At 38.8% G+C, this 26,074-nt stretch overlaps 1 protein-coding gene across 3 annotated transcripts in view; it reads right to left on the reverse strand.

Annotated features, from left to right (window-relative positions):
* TIPRL (TOR signaling pathway regulator) overlaps window positions 1-25,421 on the reverse strand; it is a 70,957-nt gene extending 45,536 nt beyond the window's left edge. Inside the window, exons 1-5 of one of the 3 annotated variants that reach the window (XM_027526289.1) lie at window positions 25,167-25,254; window positions 17,366-17,485; window positions 16,472-16,651; window positions 15,621-15,720; window positions 5,060-5,191 (exon numbers count right to left, since the gene is read on the reverse strand). In XM_027526289.1, coding sequence (XP_027382090.1) covers window positions 5,060-5,191; window positions 15,621-15,720; window positions 16,472-16,651; window positions 17,366-17,379 — 426 coding nt within the window. In that variant the 5' untranslated portion in view covers window positions 17,380-17,485; window positions 25,167-25,254. Of the gene's footprint in view, window positions 1-5,059; window positions 5,192-15,620; window positions 15,721-16,471; window positions 16,652-17,365; window positions 17,486-24,479; window positions 24,571-25,166 lie in introns of those variants that run through there. The other 2 variants (XM_027526300.1, XM_027526279.1) reach the window with 2 other exon arrangements.
* Between the last annotated feature and the right edge of the window lie 653 nt (window positions 25,422-26,074).

The raw sequence follows: 26,074 nt of genomic DNA on the forward strand, positions 1-26,074 counted from the left end.
GAGAGATCACAACAGACAACACAGAAATACAAAGGATTGTAAAAGACTATTAACAGCAATTATATGCCAATAAAATGGACAACTTGGAAGAAATGGACAAATTCTTAGAAAAGTACAACTTTTCAAAACTGAAACAGGAAGAAACAGAAAATCTTAACAGACCATCACAAGCACAGAAATCAAACCTGTAATCAGAAATCTTCCAGCCAACAAAAGTCAAGGACCAAACAATTTCACAGCTGAATTCTACCAAAAATTTAGAGAAGAGCTAACTCTTCCAGAAAATTGCAGAGGAAGGTAAACTTCCAAACTCATTCTATGAGGCCACCATCACCCTAATACCAAAACCAGACAAAGATGCCACAAAAAAAAGAAAACTACAGGCCAGTATCACTGATGAAACTGAAACAAGCCACTCAGTCGTGTCCAACTCTTTGCAATCCCATGGACTGTAGCCTACCAGGCTCCTCAGTCCATGGAATTTTCCAGGCAAGAGTACTGGAGTGTGTTGCCATTTCCTTCTCCAGGGGATCTTCCCCACCCAGGGATCGAACCCGGGTCTCCTGCACTGCAGGCAGATGCTTTACCGTATGAGCCACCAGGGAACATGGATGCAAAAGTCCTTAACAAAATCCTAGCAAACAGAATCCACCAACATAGTAAAAAGATTACACATCATGACCAAGTGGGCTTTATCCCAGGGATGCAAGGATTCTTCAATATCCACAAATCAATCAATGAAATACACCACATTAACAAATTGAAAAATAAAAACCACATGATTATCTCAATATATACAGAGAAAGCCTTTGACAAAATTCAACATCCATTTATGATAAAAACCCTGCAGAAAGCAGGAATAGAAGGAACATACCTCAACATAATAAAAGCTATATATGATAAACCCACAGCAAATATTATCCTCAATGGTGAAAAATTGAAAGCATTTCCCCTAAAGTCAGGAACAAGACAAGGGTGCCCACTCTCACCACTACAATTCAACATAGTTTTGGAAGTTTTGGCCACAGCAATCAGAGCAGAAAAAGAAACAAAAGGTATCCAGATTGGAAAAGAAGAAGTAAAACTCTCACTGTTTGCACATAACATGATCCTCTACATAGAATACCCTAAAGACTCCACCAGAAAATTACTAGAGCTAATCAATGAATATAGTAAAGTTTCAGGATATAAAATCAACACACAGAAATCCCTTGCATTTCTATACAATAACAATGAGAAAACAGAAAGAGAAATTAAGGAAACAATTCCATTCACCATTTCAATGAAAAGAATACTTAGGAATATATTTACCTAAAGAAACAAAAGACCTATATATAGAAAACTATAAAACACTGGTGAAAGAAATCAAAGAGGACACTAACAGATGGAGAAATATACCGTGTCCATGGATCAGAAGAATCAATATAGTGAAAATGAGTATATTACCCAAAGCAATCTATAGATTCAATGCAATCCCTATCAAGCTACCAATGGTTATTTTTCACAGAGCTAGAACAAATAATTTCACAATTTGTATGGAAATACAAAAACTTCAAATAGCCAAAGCAATCTTGAGAAAGAAGAATGGAACTGGAGGAATCAACCCTCCTGACTTCAGTCTCTACTATAAAGCCACAGTCATCAAGACAGTATGGTACTGGCACAAAGACAGAAATATAGACCAATGGAACAAAATAGAAAGCCCAGAGATAAATCCATGCATCTATGGACACCTTATCTTTGACAAAGGAGGCAAGAATATACAACAGAGAAAAGACAATCTCTTTAACAAGTGGTGCTGGGAAAACTGGTCAACCACTTGCAAGAGAATGAAACTAGAACACTTTCTAACACCATACACAAAAATAACTCGAAATGGATTAAAGATCTAAATGTAAGACCAGAAACTATAAAACTCCTAGAGGAAAACATAGGCAAAACACTCTCTGACATAAACCACAGCAGGATCCTCTATGACTCACCTCCCAGAATATTGGAAATAAAAGCAAAAATAAATAAAAGGGACCTAATTAAAATTAAAAGCTTCTGCACAAGAAGGGAAACTATAAACATTTTAATTCAGAAATGTAAAAGTTAAGATATATGACTTCCCTGGTGGTACAGTAGATAGGAATCCACCTGCCAAAGCAGAGGACATGGGGTTGATCCCTAGCTGAGGAGATTTCACACACCATGGAGCAACTAAAGCCCATGTGCCCAAAAGACCCCAAATGGCCAGAGCAATCTTGAGAAAGAATAATGGAAATAGAGGAATCAACCTTTCTGACTTCAGACTATACTACAAAGCTACAGTCATCAAGACAGTATGGTACTGACACAAAGACAGAAAATATAAATCAAAATAGAAAGGTTGGAGATAAATCCATGCATCTATGGACACCTAATCTTTGATAAAGAATTAAAAAATATAAAATGGAGAAAAGACAGTCTCTTCAACAAGTGGTACTGGGAAAACTGGTCAACTACATGTAAAAAAATAAAAGTAGAACACTTTCTGACACCACACACAAAAATATACTCGAAATGGATTAAAGACCTAAATGTGGACCAGAGACTATAAAACTCTTAGAGGAAAACATAGAACCATCTCCAACATAAATCACAGCAAGATCCTCTGTGACCCACCTCCCAAAGTAATGAAAATAACAACAAAAATTAACAAATGGGACCTAACATAAAAGCTTTTGCACAACAAAGAAAACTATAAACAAAGTGAAAAGACAGCCCTCATAATGGGAGAAACCAATAGCAAACGAAACTGACAAAGAATTAATTTCCAAAATATACAAGCAGCTCATGTAGCTCAATACCAGAAAAACAAACAACCCAATCAAAAAGTGGGCAAAAGACCTAAACAGACATTTCTCCAAAGAAGACAGATAGCTAATAAACATCACTCATGTTCAACATCACTCATTATTAGAGAAATGTAAATCAAAACCACAATAAGGTATTATCTCACACCAGTTAGAATTACTGTTGCTGTTTTTCAGTCACTAAGTCATATCCAACTCTTTGTGATCCCATTGACTGCAGCATGACAGGCTCTTCTATACTTCACTATTTCCCTGAATTTGCTCAAACTCATCTCCATTGAGTCAGTGATGCCATCCAACCATCTCATCCTCTGTTACCTCCTTCTCCTCTTGCCCTCAATCTTTTCCAGCATTAGGGTCCTTTCCAATGAGTCAGCTCTTTGCATCAGGTGGCCAAAGTATTGGAGCTTCAGCATCAGCCCTTCCAATGAATATTCAGGGTTGATTTCCTTTAGGATTGACTGGCTTGATCTCCCTGCTGTCCAAGGAACTCTCAAGAGTCTTCTCCAGCACCACAATTCAAAAATGTTAATTCTTTGGCACTCAGCCTTCTTTTTGGTCCAGTTAATTTTATGTTCCAGCCATCATCAAAAAGTCTACAAACAATAAATGCTGGAGAGGGTGTGCTGCTGCTGCTAAGTCACTTCAGTCGTGTCCGACTCTGTGCGACCCCAGAGACGGCAGCCCACCAGGCTCCCCCATCCCTGGGATTCTCCAGGCAAGAACACTGGAGTGGGTTGCTATTTCCTTCTCCAATGCATAGAAGTGAAAAGTGAGAGTGAAGTCACTGAGTCTTGTCTGACTCTTAGTGACCCCATGGACTGTGGCCCACCAGGTTCCTCCGTCCATGGGATTTTCCAGGCAAGAGTGCCGGAGTGGGGTCCCATTGCCTTCTCCGGGAGAGGGTATAGAGAAAAGGGAATCCTCTTACACTGTTGGTGGGAATGCAAACTGGTACATCCACTATGGAGAACAGTGTGGAGATTCCTTAAAAAACCAAGAATGGAACTGCCATATGACCCAGCAACCCCACTGCGGGGCATATACCCCGAGGAAACCAGAAGTGAAAGAGACACATGTACCCCGGTGTTCACTGCAGCACTATTTACAATAGCTAGGACATGGAAGCAACCTAGACATCCATCAGCAGATGAATGGATAAGGAAGTTGTGGTACACAGACACAATGGAATATTACTCAGCTATAAAAAGGAACACATTTGAGTCAGTTCTAATGAGGTGGATGAACCTAGAGCCTATTATACAGAGTGAAGTAAGTCAGAAGAAGAAAGACAAATATTGTATATTAATGCATATATATGGAATTTAGAAAGATGGTACCAACGATCCTACATGCAGGGCAGCAAAGGAAACAGAGAGGTAAAGACCAGACTTTTGGCCTCAGTAAGAGAAGGAGTGGGTGGGATGATTTGAGAGAATAGCATTAAAACATATATAGTGCCATATATAAAACGTATAAGCAATGCAAGTTTGATGAATGAAGCAGGGTACCCAACGTCAGTGCCCTGGGAATAGGGTGGGGAGGGAAGTGGAAGCAGGGTTCAAAATGGGGGGAGGCGGGGGGGACACATGCAGCCGACACTATGGCCAACTCATGCTGATGTATGGCAAAAATCATCAAAATACTGTAAAGTAATTATCCTCCAATTAAAATAAATACATTAGTTTTGTTTTTTAAAAAAGCCCTTGTGCCACAACTACTAAGCCTGCACTCTAGAGCCCACAAGCTGCGACCACTGAAGCCCGTACGCCTGAAGCCTGCACTCTGCAGCAAGAGAAGCCACCATGCACCACAGCAGAGAGCAGCCCTCACTCACCAGAAAAGCCACAGAAAAGCCTGTGTGAAGCAACAAAAATGCAGCACAGCCAAAAACAAATAGATGATAAAAAAGAAACTTCATTAACAAAAGGAAATTAAGCTATAATTTTCATTCAAATTAAACAATAAACAAACCACAAAGTAACTAGAAGGGCCTACAAAAAAAAATGCTTTGCTAAACTACAAAAAAAAAAATGCTTTGCTAAAGTCTTAGCGATATGCTAAGACTTGTGAATTTTATAATGGATGTTAATAAGATGTATCCTAGACTCAAGTGAAACTCTACATGACATCATGTTAACACTGTGATTTGAAGTGAGTCATATTTCTAACCAATAGCAAAAATGAAAGAAGTTAATTTTAAACAAATTCACAATACTCACAATTTTCACACTCAGGCTTGAAACTCCATGATCATGAAGTTCATCCTCAAATAGGAGAACTTCTTCGAAAAACTTAATCTGTTCTCTGGCTTTCAATTTCTCTGTATCTATATGATCTGTTGTAGGTACAACCTGAAAGAAAAAATTTAAGAATGGGCACATAAAAAAAAATTAAACAGTTTTCCTACCAATATTTTCTGCATACCCAGAGCATGGTTCTAAATTTTGATTTTATAGGTAGACACACAACATGAGATATATACCTTGTCCCTGAAAAACAGAAAATGTCCAATATTATAGCTTCACAACACATACAGTCAAAATTCATCATCTCATTCAAATCATGAAATAGGACACAGTAAAATCAACTGCTCTATTGTGACTATGAGAAAATTAACTATCTGAAAATTAGTCAATGTGAAGAATAAACTACTACTATCATAGAAGTTCAAAGCAGTTTGGTGCTATAAAAGTCTACTTATAAGACATTTTTTGCAACTTAAAAAAAATCTTTCCTATAAGAATGATGTTACATAGTTTAGATCTATCTCCAAGTCTACAAACAAAAGTGTTTTAAATATTGAGATAAATAAGAACTTTAGAGAAATTTTAAGGGAAACTCCTAGCATTCCAAAGAGCTTTAGAAGATACTGGCTATATTTTTTTCTAAGTATTATTTTACAGCTACAAGACACAAACATATAAAACCCAACAAAAGCACCAACAATCTCAAGGTGGGTCACATCAGTAATTCACTAAATCCAAGTATCTCCTAACGTAACATGAAAGTATGTTTTGTGGTACTATTCAATACTACATTCATTTTTACTATAAAATGTTCAGCTTTTCAACTCTTTAAAAAAGCTGTATCATGAATAAACACAACAAAGCAATGCCTGCCAAACTATAAGTATTTGGTATATGGTAGCTATTATTGTACTTTACTTAGAAGCTGTGAATAGGTCATTTTTTTTTCATTCAAGGACAGAATTAAGAAATTTAGAGTAGCTTCAGAAAACTGGATAAGAATTATAAAAATATGACAATGGATGTCTAAGTGATTACACAGACTTTGTAGGAAAATGGTTTTAGCTCCCTGTTAAGTAATGCAGAGGAGGAAAGGGTGCTATGAAAGAATCTGGCAGTTTGATTCCCAAGAGGTGAAAAAAATGTCCATAGTTCTTCCATGTTTACTTAGAGATGATATTTTAGCTCTCTACAATTTTATTTCAACATCCAGCAGACATGAGACCACAATGGAGGTGAAACTAAAGGGGGCGGAAGGACGGTGAGGGGTAGGGATAGGATTTAGGGCATATGACCAGTGCCTTGCATCACCTGCATGTTTGTGATCTATTTAAGACAAAGGTCCGTGCCTCTAGGACCGCCTAAGAGCATAAAACTTTAGTTAGTATTAAATAAATACAACTTTTAATTCCTTACTTTTTATTTAGTTTTAGTTCAAAGGAACACATTTGAAAGATCCTCCTTATAGATACATCTGATTTCCAAAAATTAACCATTACATCTCGTTAGTAAATGGCCATTTCACTAATATTTCAAATAAGCCTTCAGTAAGTGATTGGTGAACATGAATCCATCCGTTTGCCAAGTGAGTTCTCATAAAATGTTTGAAACAGAAAGACAAAAAATAATTAGATAACACGTGGATTAGGGAAATTCATTATATTTAGCTTAGCTATATACTATTTTCTTCATTAATAAGGAAAAATATGTTTAAAACTTTATATATCTCAGCCTTTTTTCTTCCTCAACTCCACTTATCTCCTCTCTAAACTCAAGCATCTGAAGAGGTAAAACAGTTAAACTTAAGAGATACTGAACATTTCTGGCTTCTGGCATTGTCAAAATAAATAATCTAGACAAACTTTCTTGCTGAAAGTGAAAGGTAAAAGTGAAAGTCGCTCACTTGTGTCAGACTCTTTGTGAGCCTATCAACTACACAGTCCATGGAATTCTCCAGGCCAGATTACTGGAGTGGGTAGCCTTTCCCTTCTCCAGGGGATCTTCCCAACCTAGGGATCAAACCCAGGTCTCCCGCATTGCAGGCGGATTCTTTACCAGCTAAGCCACAAGGGAAGCCCAAGAGTAGTAGAGTGGGTAGCCTATCCCTTCTCCAGCGGATCTTCCTGACCCAGGAATCGAATTGGGGTCTCCTGCATTGCAGGCAGATTCTTAACCAACTGAGCTATTAGGGAAGCCCAAGTAAGCTAAAGGCAATTTAAAAAGCGGGATGAAAAAAAAAAAAAAACTTCTTAAAAGCATTATACAGCCAATGAAGTGAAGAAGGACTGGACTGAGATCTGGAAGAGGACTGGAGTCCAGAAAAGTGACACTGTTCAGTCTTCACCAGGAGCAGAGGCCTTGGAGAATTCCTTGCCCTGCTCCCAGTTTTGCAAAGACATCTCAAAGTACTACAGTGGATCCACAACTTCTTATATTACAGGCCCACTAAGCTAAAGGCAAAGGAGAAAAGGAAAGATATACCCATTTGAATGCAGAATTCCAAAGAATAGCAAGGAGAGATAAGAAAGCCTTCCTCAGTGATCAATGCAAAGAAACAGAGGAAAACAATGAGAAAGACTAGAGATCTCTTCAAGAAAATTAGAGATACCAAGGGAACATTTCATGCAAAGATGGGCACAATAAAAGAAATGGCATGGACACAACAGAAGCTGAAGATACTAAGAAGACGTGGCAAGAATACACTGAAGTGAAGTGAAGTGAAGTCGTTCAGTTGTGTCCGACTCTTTGCGACCCCATGGACTGTAGCCTACCAGGCTCCTCCGTCCATGGGATTTTCCAGGCAAGAATACTGGAGTGGGTTGCCATTTCCTTCTTCAGAATACACTGAAGAACTATACAAAAAAGATCTTCATGACCCAAACATCCAGGATGGTGTGATCACTCACCTAGAGCCAGACATCCTTGAATGTGAAGTCAAGTGGGCCTTAGGAAGCATCACTACGAACAAAGCTAGCAGAGGTGATGGAATTCCAGTTCAGCTATTTCAAATCCTCAAAGATGATGCTGTTAAGGTGCTGCACTCAATATGCCAGCAAATGTGGAAAACTCAGCAGTGGCCACAGGACTGGAAAAGGTCAGTTTTCATTCCAATCCCAAAAAGCAATGGCAAAGAATGTTCAAACTATAGCACAGTTGCATTCATCTCACACGTTAGCAAAGTAATGCTCAAAATTTTGCAAGACAGGCTTTAATAGTACATGAACCATGAACTTCCAGATGTTCAAGCTGGATTTAGAAAAGGCAGAGGAACCAGAAATCAAATTGCCAATATCCACTGGATCATAGACAAAGCAAGAGAATTTCAGAAGAACATCTACTTCCGCTTTATTGACTAAGCGAAAACCTTTGACTGTGTGGATCACAACGAAGTGTGGAAAATTCTTAAAGTGATGGGAATATCAAACCACCTTACCTGCCTCCTGAGAAATCTGTATGCAGGTCAAGAAGCAACAGTTTGAACTGGACATGGAAAACAGACTGGTTCCAAATCAGGAAAGGAGTACATCAAGGCTGTATATTGTCACCCTGCTTATTTAACTTATATGCAGAGTACATCAAGTGAAATTCCGGCTGAATGAAGCACAAGCTGGAATCAAGATTGCTGGGAGAAATATCAATAACCTCAGATATGCAGATGACACCACCCTTATGGCAAAAAGTGAAGAGGAACTAATGAGCCTCTTGATGAAAGTGAAAGAGGAGAGTGAAAAAGTTGGCTTAAAACAACATTTAGAAAACTAAGATCACGGCATCCAGTCCTATCACTTTATGGCAAGTAGAAAGGGAAACAGTGGAAACATGAGAGACTTTATTTTTTGGGGCTCCAAAATCACTGCAGATGGTGACTGCTGCCATGAAATTAAAAGATGCTTACTCATTGAAAGAAAAGCTATGACCAACCTAGACAGAACATTAAAAAGCAGAGACATCACTTTGCCAACAAAGGTCTATATACTCAAAGCTATGGTTTTTACAGTAGTCATGTATGGATGTGAGAGTTGGACTATAAAGAAAGTTGAGTGCCGAAGAATTGATGCTTTTGAACTGTAGTGTTGAAGAAGACTCTTGAGAGTCCCTTGGACTGCAAGAAGATCAAACCGGTCCATCCTAAAGGAAATCAGTCCTGGATATTCATTGGAAGGACTGATGCTGAAGCTGAAACTCCAATACTTTGGCCACCTGATGCGAAGAACTGACTCATTGGAAAAGACTGATGCTGGGAAAGACTGAGGGCAGGAGGAGAAGGGGACGACAGAGGATGAGATGGCTGGATGGCATCACCGACTCGATGGACATGGGTTTGAGCAAGCTCTGGGAGTTGGTGATGGACAGGGAGGCCTGGTGTGTTTCAGTCCATGGGGTCACAAAGAGCTGGACACAACTGAGCAACTGAAGTGAACTGAACTGAAACCTCAAGCTCTGATCCCATAAAAGAGGTTAGCAAACTAAGACTTCAGGCCAATGTGGTTTGCTACTTAGTTTTGTATGAATGCAAGCTAAGAATCATTTTCACATTTTTTCAAATGACTGTGGGGAAAATTTTTTTTAATATTTCATGAATAAAAAACTGTATGAAATGCAAATTTCCATGTCCATAAAAAACATTTGTTGAAACACAGCTGTGCCTACTTGTTTGCATATTGTCTATGGCTGCTTTCAACTACAACAGCACAGCTGAGTAACTGCAACATAACTCTATGGTCCTCAAAGCCTGTAATATTTACTATCTGATCCTTTATATAAACAGATTGCAGACCTATGGCCTTGACTATGAATGCCCTTAGTAGCTTATGAGAAATAAACAAAAATCCTCTGTGGAGGAAAATATCATCATCCTAGGATTCAAAGAAAATAAGGTATATTAGGAGTCAGTTCAGTTCAGCCGCTCAGTCGTGTCCGACTCTTTGCGACCCCATGAATCGCAGCACACCAGGCCTCCCTGTCCATCACCAACTCCCGGAGTTCACTCAGACTCACGTCCATCAAGTCAGTGATGCCATCCAGCCATCTCATCCTCTGTCGTCCCCTTCTCTTCCTGCCCCCAATCCCTCCCAGCATCAGAGTCTTTTCCAATGAGTCAACTCTTCGCATGAGGTGGCCAAAGTACTGGAGTTTCAGCTTTAGCATCATTCCCTCCAAAGAAATCCCAGGGCTGATCTCCTTTAGAATGGACTGGCTGGATCTCCTTGCAATCCAAGGGACTCTCAAGAGTCTTCTCCAACACCACAGTTCAAAAGCATCAGTTCTTCAGTGCTCAGCTTTCTTCACAGTCCAACTATGACATCCATACATGACCACGGGAAAAACCATAGCCTTGACTAGACAGACCTTTGTTGGCAAAGTAATGTCTCTGCTTTTGAATATGCTATCTAGGTTGGACATAACTTTCCTTCCAAGGAGTAAGCGTCTTTAATTTCATGGCTGCAGTCACCATCTGCAGTGATTTGTTGGTACTGATTTATTAGGAGTCTAGACACCGTAAATCAGAACCAACAGAAATAAGACAATAAAAGACACTAGAGACTCTAAATGCTGAAAATAACGAGGCCCAAGCTATAAACAACAAGGTACACTAGTTTTATTTCAAGGAAATAAAATTAAGGTTGAACATATCAAAAGAAACTAGGACATACTTTTCAAACAGAATTGTGATCAGGCAAATCCTGCTGGGGGTGCAGGGGGTGATGACAATCTTCTATTTCTTTTACTCTGTGGTTACATTAAACTGTATTTTCATATTTCATGAACTTTTATAAGTTATTTCACAATTTTCAAAGGCTTAAAAATGTACAAATATTCAAGCTAAAAATATTCTTGATACCTTGCAAGAAAAGTAAGTCTTGGTCACATCTTTCAAGTGAACGTCTCTCTATCTCTCACATCAGATGAAGGTTTATAATAGGGAAATTACTTGATATAAATACTTTCATATTTATCATATAAAGTTAATTAATAGCAAATGTTAAGAACCCAATGTTAAATTTCCTTTTCAAAAATTATTGAAAATAGTGTGTGTGTGTATGTACATCCCATTAGGAAATACCATGAAACTGCTATGTTTTATGGTGATTTCTTTCTTTAAAAAGAAAAAGAGATACAACTCCCATACTATAATTCACTGGTTTTTAGTATGTTCACAAGACTGTGTAGACATCCCTATTACCTAATTCCAGAACATATCATCACCCCAAAAAGAAACTGTCATACCCACTAGCAGTCTCTCTCCATTCCCCACTTCCCACAGTTCCTGGAAGCCACTACTCTAATTTTTTTTTATAGATTTGTTTTGCAAATCCTTCTGGAATCATATACGTGTAACTTTGTGTCTGGCTTCTTTCACTTGGCATAACATTTCCAAGGTATGTATCACTGTTTTGTTTCTTTTTCAAGACTAAATAATATTTCACTGTCTAGATATACCAGTTTTGCTTATCCAATGATGAACATCTGGGTAGTTTTCACATTTTAGCTATTATGAGTAATGCAGCTATGAATATTTGCATATAAGTTTTTATGTGGATATATAGTTTTCTCTCTTGAGTGTATACCTAGGAGTGAAATTGCTGGGTTACATGATAACTGTGTTTAACTTTATTTAATTGCTGGTGAGAAAAAATGAGTAACAAGAAATCTACCATGTAAATCATTTATAAGTGTACAGTTCAATAGTGTTAATTATATTCACATTGTTGTCAGACAGATCTCTAAAACTTTTTCATCTTGCAAAACTAAAACAGTATCAGAATTGTTAACCTACACTTCTGTGGTAAACAACTATAAAGAAGCCTACAGTATTTATATATGTTCTTCTTGCCTTTTATCTTACAAACTCCACTCATTTCCAATGTTTGTGTCAGCACGTTACCCCCGCCCTCCCACTTAATTTACTTTTAAAGCTCAAAATATTAAAGATTATATACAAATGGCCAAAAAGCATATGAAAAGATGCTCAGCATCACAAGTCATTAGGGAAATGCAAATCAAAACCTCTCACACACTGCTGGTAGAATGTGAAACGTATAGCTGCTATGGAAAATCGTACAGAGGTTCCTCAGAAAATTAAAAATAGAATTATTACCATGTGATCTAGCAATTCCACTTCTGGGTATACACTCGAAGAAATGAAAGCGGAATTCTGAAGAGATATTTGCACACCTATGTTCATAGCAGCACTATTCACCATAGTCAAGAGGAAGTGAATGGAAGAACAAAATGTGTATACATGCAATGGAATATCATCCAGCCCTAAAAAGGATGCGAAGTCTGACACATGCCACAACATGGATAAGCCTTGAGGACATTATGCTAAGTGACACAAGCCAGCCACAAAAAGGCAATGTATGGTTCCACTTACATGAGGTATCTAAAGTAGTCAAATTCACAATAACAGAAAGGAGAATGGCAGTTGCCAGGTGCTGAAGAAGGAAGAAATGGAGAAGTTCATGTTCAATAGGTATAGATTTTCAGTTTTTAAAAAGGAAGTTCTGGAGATTGGTGGCACAACAGCATGAATATACTTTAACACTAATTAATATGCTTGAAAATAACTAAGATAGTAGTTTTATGTTATATACATTTTTATCAAAAGGAAAAAAGAAAAAGAAAATTTAAGATACTGAATCATACTAAAATAACTGGGCAAATGTTCCAATGTGCTTTAAAAAAAAAAAAAACTTTTTAAAATGCATGCACACTAAGCATGTTTTATTCCTAAAACACAGTATCAATAGAAGAGGCAACCTTGTACTTCTATCTTCCTGTATATCCAATTTATTTATTTAATAAGTGAAAGTTGCTCAGTCATGTCCAACTCCTTGCAACCCCATGACTATATAGTCCATGGATTTCTCCAGGCCAGAATACTTGAGTCGGTAGCCTTTCCCTTCTCCAGGGGATCTTCCCAACCTAGGGATCAAACCCAGGTCTCCCACATTGCAGGCGGATTCTTTATCAGCTGAGCCACAAGGGAAGCCCAAGAATACTGGAGTGGGTAGCCCATCCCTTCTCCAGTGGATCTTCCTGACCCAGGAATCAAACTGGGGTCTCCTGCATTGCAGGCAGATTCTTTACCAACTGAGCTATCAAGGAAGCCCATTTATTTTATAGGAAAGAAAAAAAAAAAACCAGCCAAATGTTGATAGGTTACTATGGGCCAGGTACATATTATGCATTTGACCTGTTTTCTCATAATATCTTCATACCATAATCTAAGAGAAGTGCCCATGGTAGCCCAGACAACAAATGACAAGGCTGGGTATGAATCCAGCAAGGTCAGTATTACTCCGTGACTGGCTCTCTCTCCTATTACACCATGATACAACTGAGGGTAATGGGTTAAACAATCTGAAGAGTGAGAAAACATTAAATATACACACACACCAGAAGCCACCAGCAACTAAAAAGCAAAAATTTAAGGGCAAAGGAAAGGCTTCATTCTAATGCCTCATTCTCTGATATTCTTACTATACATATAAAATACCTTCTCCTACACTGGCATACACTTCCTATATATACTAGGGCTTCTGAATAAGTGTTCTGAGGAACAGCTGAAGGATTAAATAATTAAAAATCTCAAATAATATTACAGGTCAAAAATATATATATTATAGGTCAAAAAATCCTTAGGTATTAAAAGAAAGTTAAATGTAAAATATGTTCCTATGAAAGTGATCTTCCGCATGTAACAAATGTGCTTAACAATAAGCTCTAGCATCAGTGTTACCCTACTAAGAGATACACACTTAAAGATCTTGAACCCATTTCTTCATCTACAAAATGAGAATAATGCCTATCTAACAAGATTATTTTGAGAGTTAAGCAACAAAGTCCTAACAATTTTACCTGGAAAATAGTCACTATTTTTTAAGGCAACAAAGGAACACATTTATCAACTCTATTTAGATCATAAAGCAAGAGATAAATACTATTTAGACAATGTATCTACTTTTATTTTTGGTATTTCAATAATATTAACTTGACATTTGAAATATGATACTATAATAATAGCAGCTGCTATTAAGATCTAATTGTGTTAACAGACACTGTGCTATAAACACTTAATACATATATTCTTTACTACATCACAACTGGTATTATCCTTAGTTTACCAAAGGCTTGAAAGTGAAAATGAAAGGTGCTCAGTTGTGTCCAACTCTTTGTGATCTCCTGGAATTCTCCAGGCCAGAATACTGGATCTTCCCAACCCAGGGAGGGAACCCAGGTCTCCCACATCGCAGGCAGATTCTTTACCAGCTGAGCCACAAGGGAAGCCCAAGAATACTGGAGTGGGTAGCCTATCCCTTCTCCGGCGGATCTTCCTGACTCAAAAATCGAACTGGGGTCTCCTGCATTGCAGGCAGATCCTTTACCAATTGAGCTATCTATCAGGGAAGCCCAAAGGCTTAGCAAAGATTAAATTGCTTTTCCAAGCTGTTAAGTACTGGTGCTGAGATTTGAACTAAGGTCTGCCAAAGCCTCAGCTCCTGACCACTAATGAGTGGTTGATCATACTGACATTTGTCAGCAACACCTTAGGACAAATCAGATGACAGGGTGAAGTGCCAATGAAGAGCACTGAGCATATGCCTTTCACCTCCTACTGCTCTCACACTCCTGTCTCCCACAAAGAAAGTCATCAGTATTGCATAAGGGAAAACAAATTCTCATTTCCTCACTTTCTGCAATGAAACAGCAAACGGTCTACACACTTTGAAAAGTTTTTCAATCAGGAATGAAAAGAGGGAATATTAATCTATAAAGTATTAACAGACTAGAATAACCTTCCTCCCCCATTAGACTGTAGTGGAGGGATTATTTGTCTGTACTCTGCTGTATCCATGACTCTATGTAGCTAAGCTCCCAATACGAGGCCTGCCGGTTCCACATTCCTAGTGTCATTTACCATGAAGTGAATCTCTTCTTAAGCAGGTCTTATACAGATGCAGTTTAAAATCAATACAGAGTTTCAGAATTCACTGAAAACTCCCACAGATAATTTTATATCAAAATTCTGCTATAAGGTAGATATTTCTGTTTATCCAATTTACTTATAAAATAGAATCAGATTAAATAACTTGCCTAAAGTCATACCTGATTCACACACAGTGCAGAGAGAAAAATAATCCCAGTTGTCTGACCAAAATTCCTCCCTGCCCACATATCCGTTTATCTGTAAAACTGCAAGCTACTAGCAAGCAGGGTTTGTCTAAAACACCTAATACAGTACACCAAGGACAATACATTTTAATGCTTCTTGATATTACATAATAACATTAAGGCAATCTGCCAACTACTACAACCATATTTTTAATAAAAATTGTTCCACTATGGCCTTCTTTTATTTTGTGCTGATAATCAATGAGCAAAATTCCCTCACAATAGGTTCTAAAGCCTCCCACAATACAAAGTAAGTAGGATGAAAGTAGCAGCATAAAATAACCCATTACTAGGAAGCTTTAATATTGAGACTATCCAAAGCAATCAATGATTTATAAAAGCAAAAAATAAGATTTACCTTTAACTTAAGTGATTCTCCAAGTAATGTTCCCTTATAATCCGTTGTATAGGTCCAATCATACGGTTTAATAACCTCTTTAGAGTGTTCGCCCTCCGTCCTCAAATACCAAAATGAGAAGGATCAGATTCAGTGAGGCAGAATATAGAACATCTGTATTCATTTTGTTGTTTAGCTGATAAGTCATGTCCAACTCTTTTGTGACCCCCTGGACTGTAGTATTCACGCATCACACCAAATTACATTCTATACATAATATAAAGTATCCTATTAATAAACACATATACTTGTCAAAATTCACTAATATAAGATCTTTCTTAGCTTTTCTGTACATGTATTGTTATTTAACCTGTTATTCATGAATTGATAATGTAGTCTCCCCAGTTAATCTGTATACTGCCTAAGGACATGGTTTTAAAGGTTTATACTTTTTTCAAAGAACCTAATACATAACAGGAACAAAATAAATAACTCTCGATTTGATTACAAAATAAAATACATTTTTCATTTTTCTTGATTTCAATCCTCCTTAGATTTTCAATGCAAATCATAAGCAAACATTTTTCTTCAAAAACAGGAACATTAAAGTATACAGTGTAATGTGTCTTCACTAAAGAACACTGAAAGCTCAAAAAACTAAAGCTTCCATAGCTCACCTCAACTATCATTCAATTTAACTCAAGAAGTACTAAAAAGGGGGTAATTGATCTCTTTTATCAATGAGAAAAATGAACTCTAGATTCAACTATCAAATTTAATAATAACACTAGCCCTTCATTCTAATAAAATATCACAACTGAATACTTTTTCAACTCTTTTCTATTTCAACCCCTAACTGCCCAGGTTCTCACCTGCTTTCCTGCCACTCTTCAGCACAGGCTACTTTAAGCATTCCTTGGTAGTTGTTCACACATCTTAATGCATCTGTAGCATTGAACTCAATTCCAAAGCCAGAGCCATGCTGGATTCTTAAAACATTGTCTCCAAACATCATTTCGGGGAGAGACGGCATATGCAATTCATCAGCTAACCTATGCGTAATCAAAAGGCAGGAGGATTATTTTATATCACTGTTGGCACTCTTGTTTCCTTCTGATCTCCACAGAATACCTTCTACTCCTAAGTGAGTTAAATAATATGATTTAATAAGATGATACAGTTGTGAAGTCTATAAATGCTTTCATCATCCATTGTCTTTGTGTATACCTTTTTGGCCTGTACTAGGTAGTGGGCTAAATAACAAGATAAGTAATAAACAAATGTACAAAAAATACATAATATAATGTCAGCTAGTAATAAGTGATACACGAAAATTGAAGCAAAGCAATGGAAGGGTACCATTTAAGGTAGGATGATCAAAGTCTGAGATAATTGAATCTGAGCCTCAAAACTATCCTGTGAGCTAAGAAAGGCTCAGAGAACTTAAGTAGCTAACTGAAATCACAGAGCTAGTAAGTGGTAAAACTAGGCCTCTTTCCATTATACTGGCCTGCTTTATAAAAACTTGGACCTCACCTGGCTAGTCTTATTACACAAGAAAGTTATATTAGACCTACTATGAGGCCAAGATCACAAATTATTAACTCACAGATATGTTACGACTAGCCTACACAGAATACTTTTTTAATATTTGAAATAACTGGCGAAATTATCGAGTTGCCAATAAAAATGGAGAGATTTTTGAGAAATCTGGACTTTCGGTTTCTCTTTGGAAAATAAAAAGGAAGATTTGGCCAATACTGCACCTGTATTTCCACATGACACCAACTGGCTGGAACAGAGTAGAGGCTTCTCTCTTTACGTGGGGTATGAGCTTGCTGGTTCACCAGTCCCCTTGACTCTTTAGAAAGCTGAGTTTGTAAGCCCTGTTTTAAAGATTTTTAAGTGGCTACTAGTTACTTCTGGAAAAAGTAACTCTACGTATAGGTTTTTTGTTGTTGTTGTTTAGTTGTTATGTCTGACTCTTTTGCCTACCAGAGTCCTCTGTCTCTGGCATTTCCCAGACAACAATACTGGAGTGGGTTGCCATTTCCTTCTCCAGGGGATCTTTCTGACCCAGGGATTGAATCTGTGTCTCTTGCATTGGTAGGTGAATCCTTTACCATTGAGCCACCAGGGAAGCCCTTTATGTATAGGTTACCATGCCTTATAACCCTATCACCTCAGTTACAAACAGGACATTCAGTTTAGGGATGGAAGTTCAGCTTCTCAAACAACGGCAATTATCTATGGGCTGGCAGGAACCCCTGAATTTTAGCCTGAGAACTCTGCCCAATACAGTCATGCTGAATTGAATAACGGCCAATTAAATTTATTCTGATCCCTCTTTTCATAAGTTTGGATGACAGTTAAATAAAGCACAAACCAAGAGATATGGCATGACACAGAACCATGAGGTAGAGAGGAGGGGAGAGTGAACACTTTAAGTAACAGCCAGAGAAGCAGACAGAGCAAAGGAGAAACTGAAAAATAAGGATAATAAGATTAGAAACATCTATAGTTGTTTTGGTCATAAGAACTGTTCATTTTCTGAGCTAAATCCTGTGTTTAATTATTTCTTCATGTACTATTAAATTCTCATCACTCAAGGCAACCGAGGTGGACAGGGATGGGAAGGGGGCTGAGGGGTGGGGCAGGGATTCTCTTTTCCTTGCAACCTGAAAGCATAACTAACACAGAGGCTCCATGGAAGCAATTTTCTAATTATCTTTTATATCAATTTTTTAATTTTACTGCTTTCAGAAAATTTTCAAAAAGTATTAGGTACTTTGTTCACAAACAAAAACTTTAAAATGTTATTTCATCTTTTCCTACTGATCAAAGATCATCATATTTAACAAACTTGTTAAGACAAGGTCCTCAAGTTCGAGGGTTTATACCTCTAGCTGCTCTAGAATGTAGGTATCTGCCCCTGAAACACCCTGATCCCTTTTTATTTTGTTTTAACCTATCAAAGGCTGGAAAAAGCAAACAAGCACACATCTTTAAACTGCATAATGAATAAAAAGAGAACAGGAAAAATAATAATAATTCATTTATTAGGGCAAAGAGACTGTAGGGATCTTTTCTCCTTCCTTACATTTCTAATACAGTTATAAAGTATGCAATAGAGTCCAAAGTTTAAAAATGCTTTGAATGAAGTTCTAATGGATCCTGAACAAAGCACAGGATTTTAGTGCAAGTGGTATATGACAGCTACTTTAGCAGATCAGGTTTTCTTTTTTTTTCCTTTTTTAAGACTTCCAGATTTTTGAAAGCTATATAGCTATACAGGTTAGGTAAGGTGAAACAATATATTACAGAATGTATTTTTACATAAAGCTAACAAAGATCTATGTATATCCCAAGACCACAATTATCCTCTTTCCAGTTGCTTTAAATCTATTCCCAATTAGACATACCAATCAAATATTGTAAAAACTATGCATAAACAAATTATTTAAACTTTTAATGTAAAAAATATTGATAGTAGAAACATCTATTTCATTCCTGGATCATCAAAGCCTCACCACTTTTAAGAATGAAGATGGGTTCTAATTTTACCATGACTGCCCAGAAGAGAAGTTAATGTACCACAGCCCCATGTTTCCATAGGCTTCCTATCTCTGCTGAATTTTCTGTTCTCACATAACAATTATATTAATTTTGGCTATGAAACAAAGAAAAAAACACTAAAAAATTAAAGCTGCTATTTCTTATAGGAAAACACCTTTGCCAGTAAAATTCTCAACTTGTTGCAAGCTTTAAAAGGTGATAATGAAAAAAGCAAATACACCCACTGAGGGAAACCAGCACTTGCTCACTTAGATTTTCAGAAGAACTATGTCAATTTACATTCCACCCTCGGGCAAAAATTAAGAAAAAAAGTACCAAGAATTTAATCAAATTTATATTCTTTGACTCAAAATATCAGCTTTGGGAAATCTGTAATAAAGAAATAATCCCTAATGCAGGGAAGAAAAAACTACGTACATTAATACTCATAATCATCTCATTTATAACAATAAAGAAACAATCTAATGATAAGGAAATAAATAGTTATGTAAACTGTTGTCTGGGTTTCCCAGATGGTGCAGTGGTAAAGAATCCACCTGCCAATGCAGGAGATGTAAGAGACACGGGTTCGATCCCTGGGTCAGGAAGATTCCCCTGGGGTAGAAATGGCAATCCACTCCAATATTCTTGCCTGGAAAATTCCTTGAACAGAGGAGCCTGGCAGGTTACAGTCCAGGGAGTCACAAGACAGACATGACCAAGCGACTGAGCACACAAACAACTGTCTATCCAAATGATAAAACATTACAGAATCATTAAAAATATTTAAAAGGAGAATATAATAATGTTGAAAAATGCTTATGATACAACAGTAAGGAAAAAAATCAGGCTCACTGTTTATTCATCAGATCTCTGTGTTTATGTATATAAGCACATACCAGTGATCTAACATTTTAAGTTGCACATCTTTAGGGTGATACCTGATACCATTAATTTTCATCATAAATTTAAGTAAAATTTATTCTTTTGTTATTAGGAAATAGAAAATAACAAATACTAGAAAGATCAATACTCCCATGCAAATGCCATAGACATGACAGACAGCGAAAATATTATTTTAAAAAAAGAGAGAAAAGAAAATATGGTTTACATATACAACGGAATATTATGCAGCCTTTAAAAGTAGAAAACTCTGCAATCTGTGACGGCATGTATGAACCTAAGAACATTATGCTAAGTAAAACAAACCAGTCATAGAAAGACAGACACTACATGATTCCACTTATTCATAGAATCAAAGAGTGAAATGATAGTTGCCAAGGGTTGGAGGAAGGGAAAAACAAGTTGCTAATCAATAGATGTAAAATTTCAGGCAAGCAAGATGAATAACTTCTAGAGATCTGCTATACAACACTGTCCCTATAGCCAATAATAATGCATTCTAAATTTATTAATTTGTCAGGAGGGTAGAATTCATATTAAGTGTTTTTACCACAATAAAACAAAATTTTTAAAAAAAGAAAATATTAAATACTTAAAAGACTAAATAGGATGGATTATAATCAGAATAAACATTTCATAAAAAGATTAGATATAAATAACCTGCAACCACTGCAAAGTGCATATGAAATATAAACTAACATAAGATGTGATTCTGTGGATTTTCCCAACATATCTGAAAAAATCTGGTAGTCCTCTGAAATACTCCAGTTATATATATGTCAAAAAAAATACCTGCCAATAACTTACATTTCTTCAAACATCCTAAATTCAGATTATCTTGAATACAGGCCAAACAGAGTATTTTAACCCCATTTTTAATGGCAAATTTTACTCTTTGTAACATACAGGTAATCCCAGGGACAGCGGAGTCTGGTGGGCATAGACTATGGGGTCGCACAGAGTTGGACATGACTGAAGTGACTTAGCAGCAGCAGCAGCAGCATGCCTATTTATAAGGTCAAAGAAAAGTCAGCAGTGGCCACAGGACTGGAAAAGGTCAGTTTTCATTCCAGTCCCAAAGAAGGGCAATGCCAAAGAACGTTCAAACTACCATACAACTTCACTCATTTCACATGCTAGCAAATGCTCAAAATCCTCCAAGCTAGGTTTCAATAGTACATGAACCAAGAACTTCCAGATGTGTAAGTTGGATTTAGAAAAGGCAGAGGAACCAGACATCAAATTGCCAACATCCACTGGATCACAGAGAAAGCAAGGGAATTCCAGAAAAACATCTGCTTCATTGACTATGCTAAAGCCTTTGACTGTGTGGATCACAACAAACTGGAAAACTCTTGAAGAGTTGGGAATACCAGACCAGACCACCTTACCTGCCTCCTGAGAAACCTGAATGCAGGTCAAGAAGCAACAGTTAGAACCCAACATGGAACAACAGACTGGCTCAAAATCAGGAAAGGAGTACATCAAGGCTGTATATTGTCACCCTGCTTAGTGCTAGTTAGTGCTAATGAAAGTCTCTCAGTTGTCTCTGACTCTTTGCAGTCCATGGAATTCTCCAGGTCAGAATACTGGAGTTCCCAACCCAGGGATCGAACCCAGGGTCTCCGACATCGCAGGTGGATTCTTTACCAGCTGAGCCACCAGGGAAGCCCCTGCTTCTAAATTTATATGTACAGTATATCATGAAAAATGCCAGGCTGGATGAAGCTCATTGCCTGAATCAATAACCTCATATAGGCAGATGACACCACCCAGATGGCAGAAAGCAAAAAGGAACTAAAGAGCCTCTTGATGAAGATGAAAAAGGAGAGTGAAAAAGCTGCTTAAAACTCAACATTCAAAAAACTAAGATCATGGCATCTAGTCCCATCACTTCATGGCAAATAGATGGGGAAACAATGGAAACAATGACAGACTTTATTTTCCTGGACTCCAAAATCACTGCAAATGGTGACTGAAGCCAGGAAATTAAGACACTTGCTCCTTCAAAGAAAAGCTATGACAAGTCTAGACAGCATATTAAAAAGCAGAGACATCACTTTGCCAACAAAGGTCCGTCCAGTCAAAGCTATGGTTTTTCCAGTAGTCATGTCTGGATGTGAGAGTTGGACCATAAAGAAGGCTGAGCACCAAAGAATTGATGCTTTTGAACTATGGTGCTGGAGAAGACTCTCGAGAGACGCTTGGACTTCAAGGAGATCAAACCAATCAATCCTAAAGGAAATCAATCCTGAATATTCATTAGAAGGACTGATGCTGAAGCTGAAGCTCCAATACTTTGGCCACCTGACGCAAAGAGCCTACTCACTGGAAAAGACCCTGATGCTGGGAAAAATTGAGGGCAGGAGGAGAAGAGGACGACAGAGAACAAGATGGTTGGATGGCATCACCGACTCAATGGAGACAAGTTTGAGCAAACTCTGGGAGTTAGTGAAGGACAGGGAAGCCTGGCATGCTGCAGTCCATGGGGGTCACAAAGAGTCAGATTCACTGAGCAACTGAACAACAAATTTATAAGGCCAAGAAGACAGGAAGCCTTTATAGGATTAAGATGCCTTAACTCATTAAAGGAAATTTCACTAATTCAAAGAAAAGTGAAAGCGTTAGTTGCTCAGTTGTGTCTGACTCTTTGTGACCTTGTGGACTGTAACCCACCAGGTTCCTCTGTCCATGGAATTCTCCAGGCAAAAATACTGGAGTGGGTTACCATTTCCTTCTCCAGGGGATCTTCCCAACCCAGAGATAGAACCCGGGTCTCTTACTGCAGGCAGATTCTTTACCATCTGAGCCATTATTAATTCAAAATTTTCCTAATTCACTTAAATATTAATATACAATAACCAGCGACAATCAGCTCAGTGGTTGTCCAGAGCACTTCTCAAAGCCAAACACGCATCAGAAAAAAAAGGTTAGAGTCACTGTTTGGTGGTCTGCTGCCGGTCCAATCCACGGCAGCTTTCTGAATCTGGGGGAAACCATTACATCTGAGATGTATGCTCAGCAAACTGATGAGGTACATTGAAAATTGCAAAGGGTGCAGCCAGCACTGGTCAACACGAAGGACCCAATTCTTCTCCACAGCAATGCCTGACTGCAGGTTGCACAATCAATGCTTCAAAAGTTGAATGAATTGGGCTACCAAGTTTTGCCTCATCCTCCATATTCACCTGACCTCTCACCAACTGATGACCACTTCTCCAAGCATCTCAACTTTTTGCAGGGAAAACGCTTCCACAACAAGTAGGAGGCAGAAAATGCTACCAAGAGTTCATTGCTGAATCCCAAAGCACAGATTTTTAAACTACAGAAATAAACAAACATTTCTCACAGGTAAAAATGTGATGACTGTAATGGTTCCTATTTTGATTAATAAAGATGTGCTTTATTAGTTACAACGATTTAAAATTCACAATCCGAAATCACAATTAGATTTGCACCAGCACTGAACTGAATATATACCACAATTTTATATATATATGGTGCAATATGTAGCAGAAAGTTATACAACAGAGGAAAACTCAGAGAATAACTCAACCTGTGGTGGGATGAAACAAAATTTTTCTTAGTGACTCTAAAAGAAAGTTACCTTTTTACTAATTATGATACTAAACATCCTTTCAAACTCTCTTCTGGTCACTTTCCTCTGCCTAAATCTGTCATTGCTCCCTAGAGTTTCACCTCATGACCTTTTTCTTTTCTTCTGGATGATTTCTAGACAATCTTAATGCACTCTCAAGCCTCCAGGTACCAACTGATGATTCCCAAACATAAACCCATAAATAAATCATCTTTTTTAAGCTCCAAGATAAGTGCCTAAGACATCTCCACTTTATAAACTACACTCAATTCATCTTTCAACAAACTAAACTCATCCTCCATCCAACACCTGCCCCCAACTGCTCTTCCTCCTGTATTTCTCACCATATCCAATGGCAAAACTTTCCATAACCCAAGCCAGAAATCTTGCCAAGGGTATAGATTCTTCCTTTTACCCTTACTCCTCCTATTAAGTGACCATCAAATCACTTAATCTCTAAAACCTCTCCTCTCCTCTCTACCCTTCTAACTGATCTCTTTCCCCAGTCCTGCAACCCTCCAATCCAACCGCCACATCATGTTCAGATTCTTTGTTCAGATCCTTCAGAGTGTACATCTGATGTCGTCCCTTAGTATAAAATAACACCTGCTGGTAGTCAGATAAAATCCAACAAAACTCCTTAGCCTGGCATAAAAGTTCTCTCCGTGGTATCTTCGCTGCTCCGGAGCCTATCTGCCACTGGCTTCTCACTGCAGTTCTTCCCTTCTAATACCTCATGCTCTAATCACACAGGAACTGTTCTTCATGCCTCCCACTCTCTCTGACTCCCCTGGCTTTGTAAGTCCCCCTGGACCTCCCCATACCTTGTCAAGATTCAGCTCGGGCATCACAATGCATCACGGTTGTCACTCTCACTGGCCCTGCGGCGCTACACACGAGCCCAGCCCCACCCCATCCCACCGTCTTTAGTAAGATCCATTTCAGGCACCTCAATTTCCTGGATGCCTTGTTCCCCACCTCAAAAAAAAAAAAAAAAAAAATTCCCAAATAACCCTGCAGGTACACCTCTATCAATTCACACTGTACAACTGTGTCTTTCACAAGACTGTGAATTCCTCGAAGAAGAGGCTTTCATCTTCTGTATCTCAAGCGCCTGGCATGGCACCTGACATGTTAAAAACCAAGCATATATACCACCCCCGTTATTAACCCTCAAGAAAATAGGTCACAGCCACCCAGAAATAATCTAAAGGTGGCGCCGGCTTTGGCAGGTAGAGACCTACGGGAGGGGGCAGTCCACCAGAACAGTCATACTCTACTCAAACCCCGGCGGAGTGACTGTTTCACGAAGCCAGAGCCTGGCGAACCCGAACCGAAGGACAGGAAGTAGTGACAGGAATATTTCCTGGTGTTGTCAATTCAAAGGTCCCGTCCAGAGGGACACGAGCCTCCGCCCTAGAGGAGGGCTGGGGCTTCGCAGGCCTCGCTCTGCCTCCCGCCCAGGCCGAGCTCCAAGGCCCGCAACCCCGATCCCAGCCCTAGAGCCTCACTTCTCCACATCCGCCGACTTCATGATGTGGGTCTTGGATGCCGTTAGCTTCCAGGGCCCGAAGGAGAAGTCCTGGTGGCTACTCTGGAAGCCGTGGATCATCATGGCCGCGGCAAGGCCAGCGTGGGCCACACGGAACAGGTTGGAGCACCGGCGGCAGCGGTAGCGGCGGCAGATACCGGTCCCTCCTCCTCCCTCCAGCCCAGCAGCCTAGCCGTTACCATGCCCGGCCCCGCCCCACCCCGCCCCCTGCCGGCGACACGGACTCAAGCCCTCCTTTCCGCCTCCTTCTCCGTCCCTCGACTTTTTGCTTCCGGGACCAGTTGCCGAGGTTGTGTGACCCACGTCTTACGTCACGACGCACCTGAAAAAGGTGGGGAGAAAATGCCGAGGGGCGAGGCTTCGGCTGCAGGGGAAGTGGTTAGGGGCGTGCACATCATTGGATGACATCATCTTGGCCCCTTCGGGGGAAGCCCAGTTTGGAGAATCCGACGTGATCCCTGTAGACCTTGCAAAGCAGTGAACTACTTTGCGTGTTACTGATTTGGTGTAGAGGAAATGCCCAATAATTTTCCGTTGAGGACAAAGTTTTAAAATCACTTAGAGTTTAGGAGGTTCAGCATCAAGTCCGGCAAGACAAGTGGACCTTTAAAATTTCATCCTTCAGACATTTCAAGACTGTCCTGATCTAGCTATTACCTAAGCTTCTGTTACAGTGGAAATAACACTGGAGATCTGGTGCTACATCCACCGTTGCAATGCTGTTCTGTGCATGCTTGGCAATTGTTGTTTAGTCGCTAAGTGTTGTCCCACTCTTTTAGGACCCTATGGAGTGTATGTAGCCTGCCTGGCTCCTCTGTCCATGAGATTTCCCAGGCAAGAATACTGGAGTGGGTTGCCATTTCCTTC

The sequence above is a fragment of the Bos indicus x Bos taurus genome, chromosome 3, assembly GCF_003369695.1.
Source record: "Bos indicus x Bos taurus breed Angus x Brahman F1 hybrid chromosome 3, Bos_hybrid_MaternalHap_v2.0, whole genome shotgun sequence".
NCBI lineage: Eukaryota > Metazoa > Chordata > Mammalia > Artiodactyla > Bovidae > Bos > Bos indicus x Bos taurus.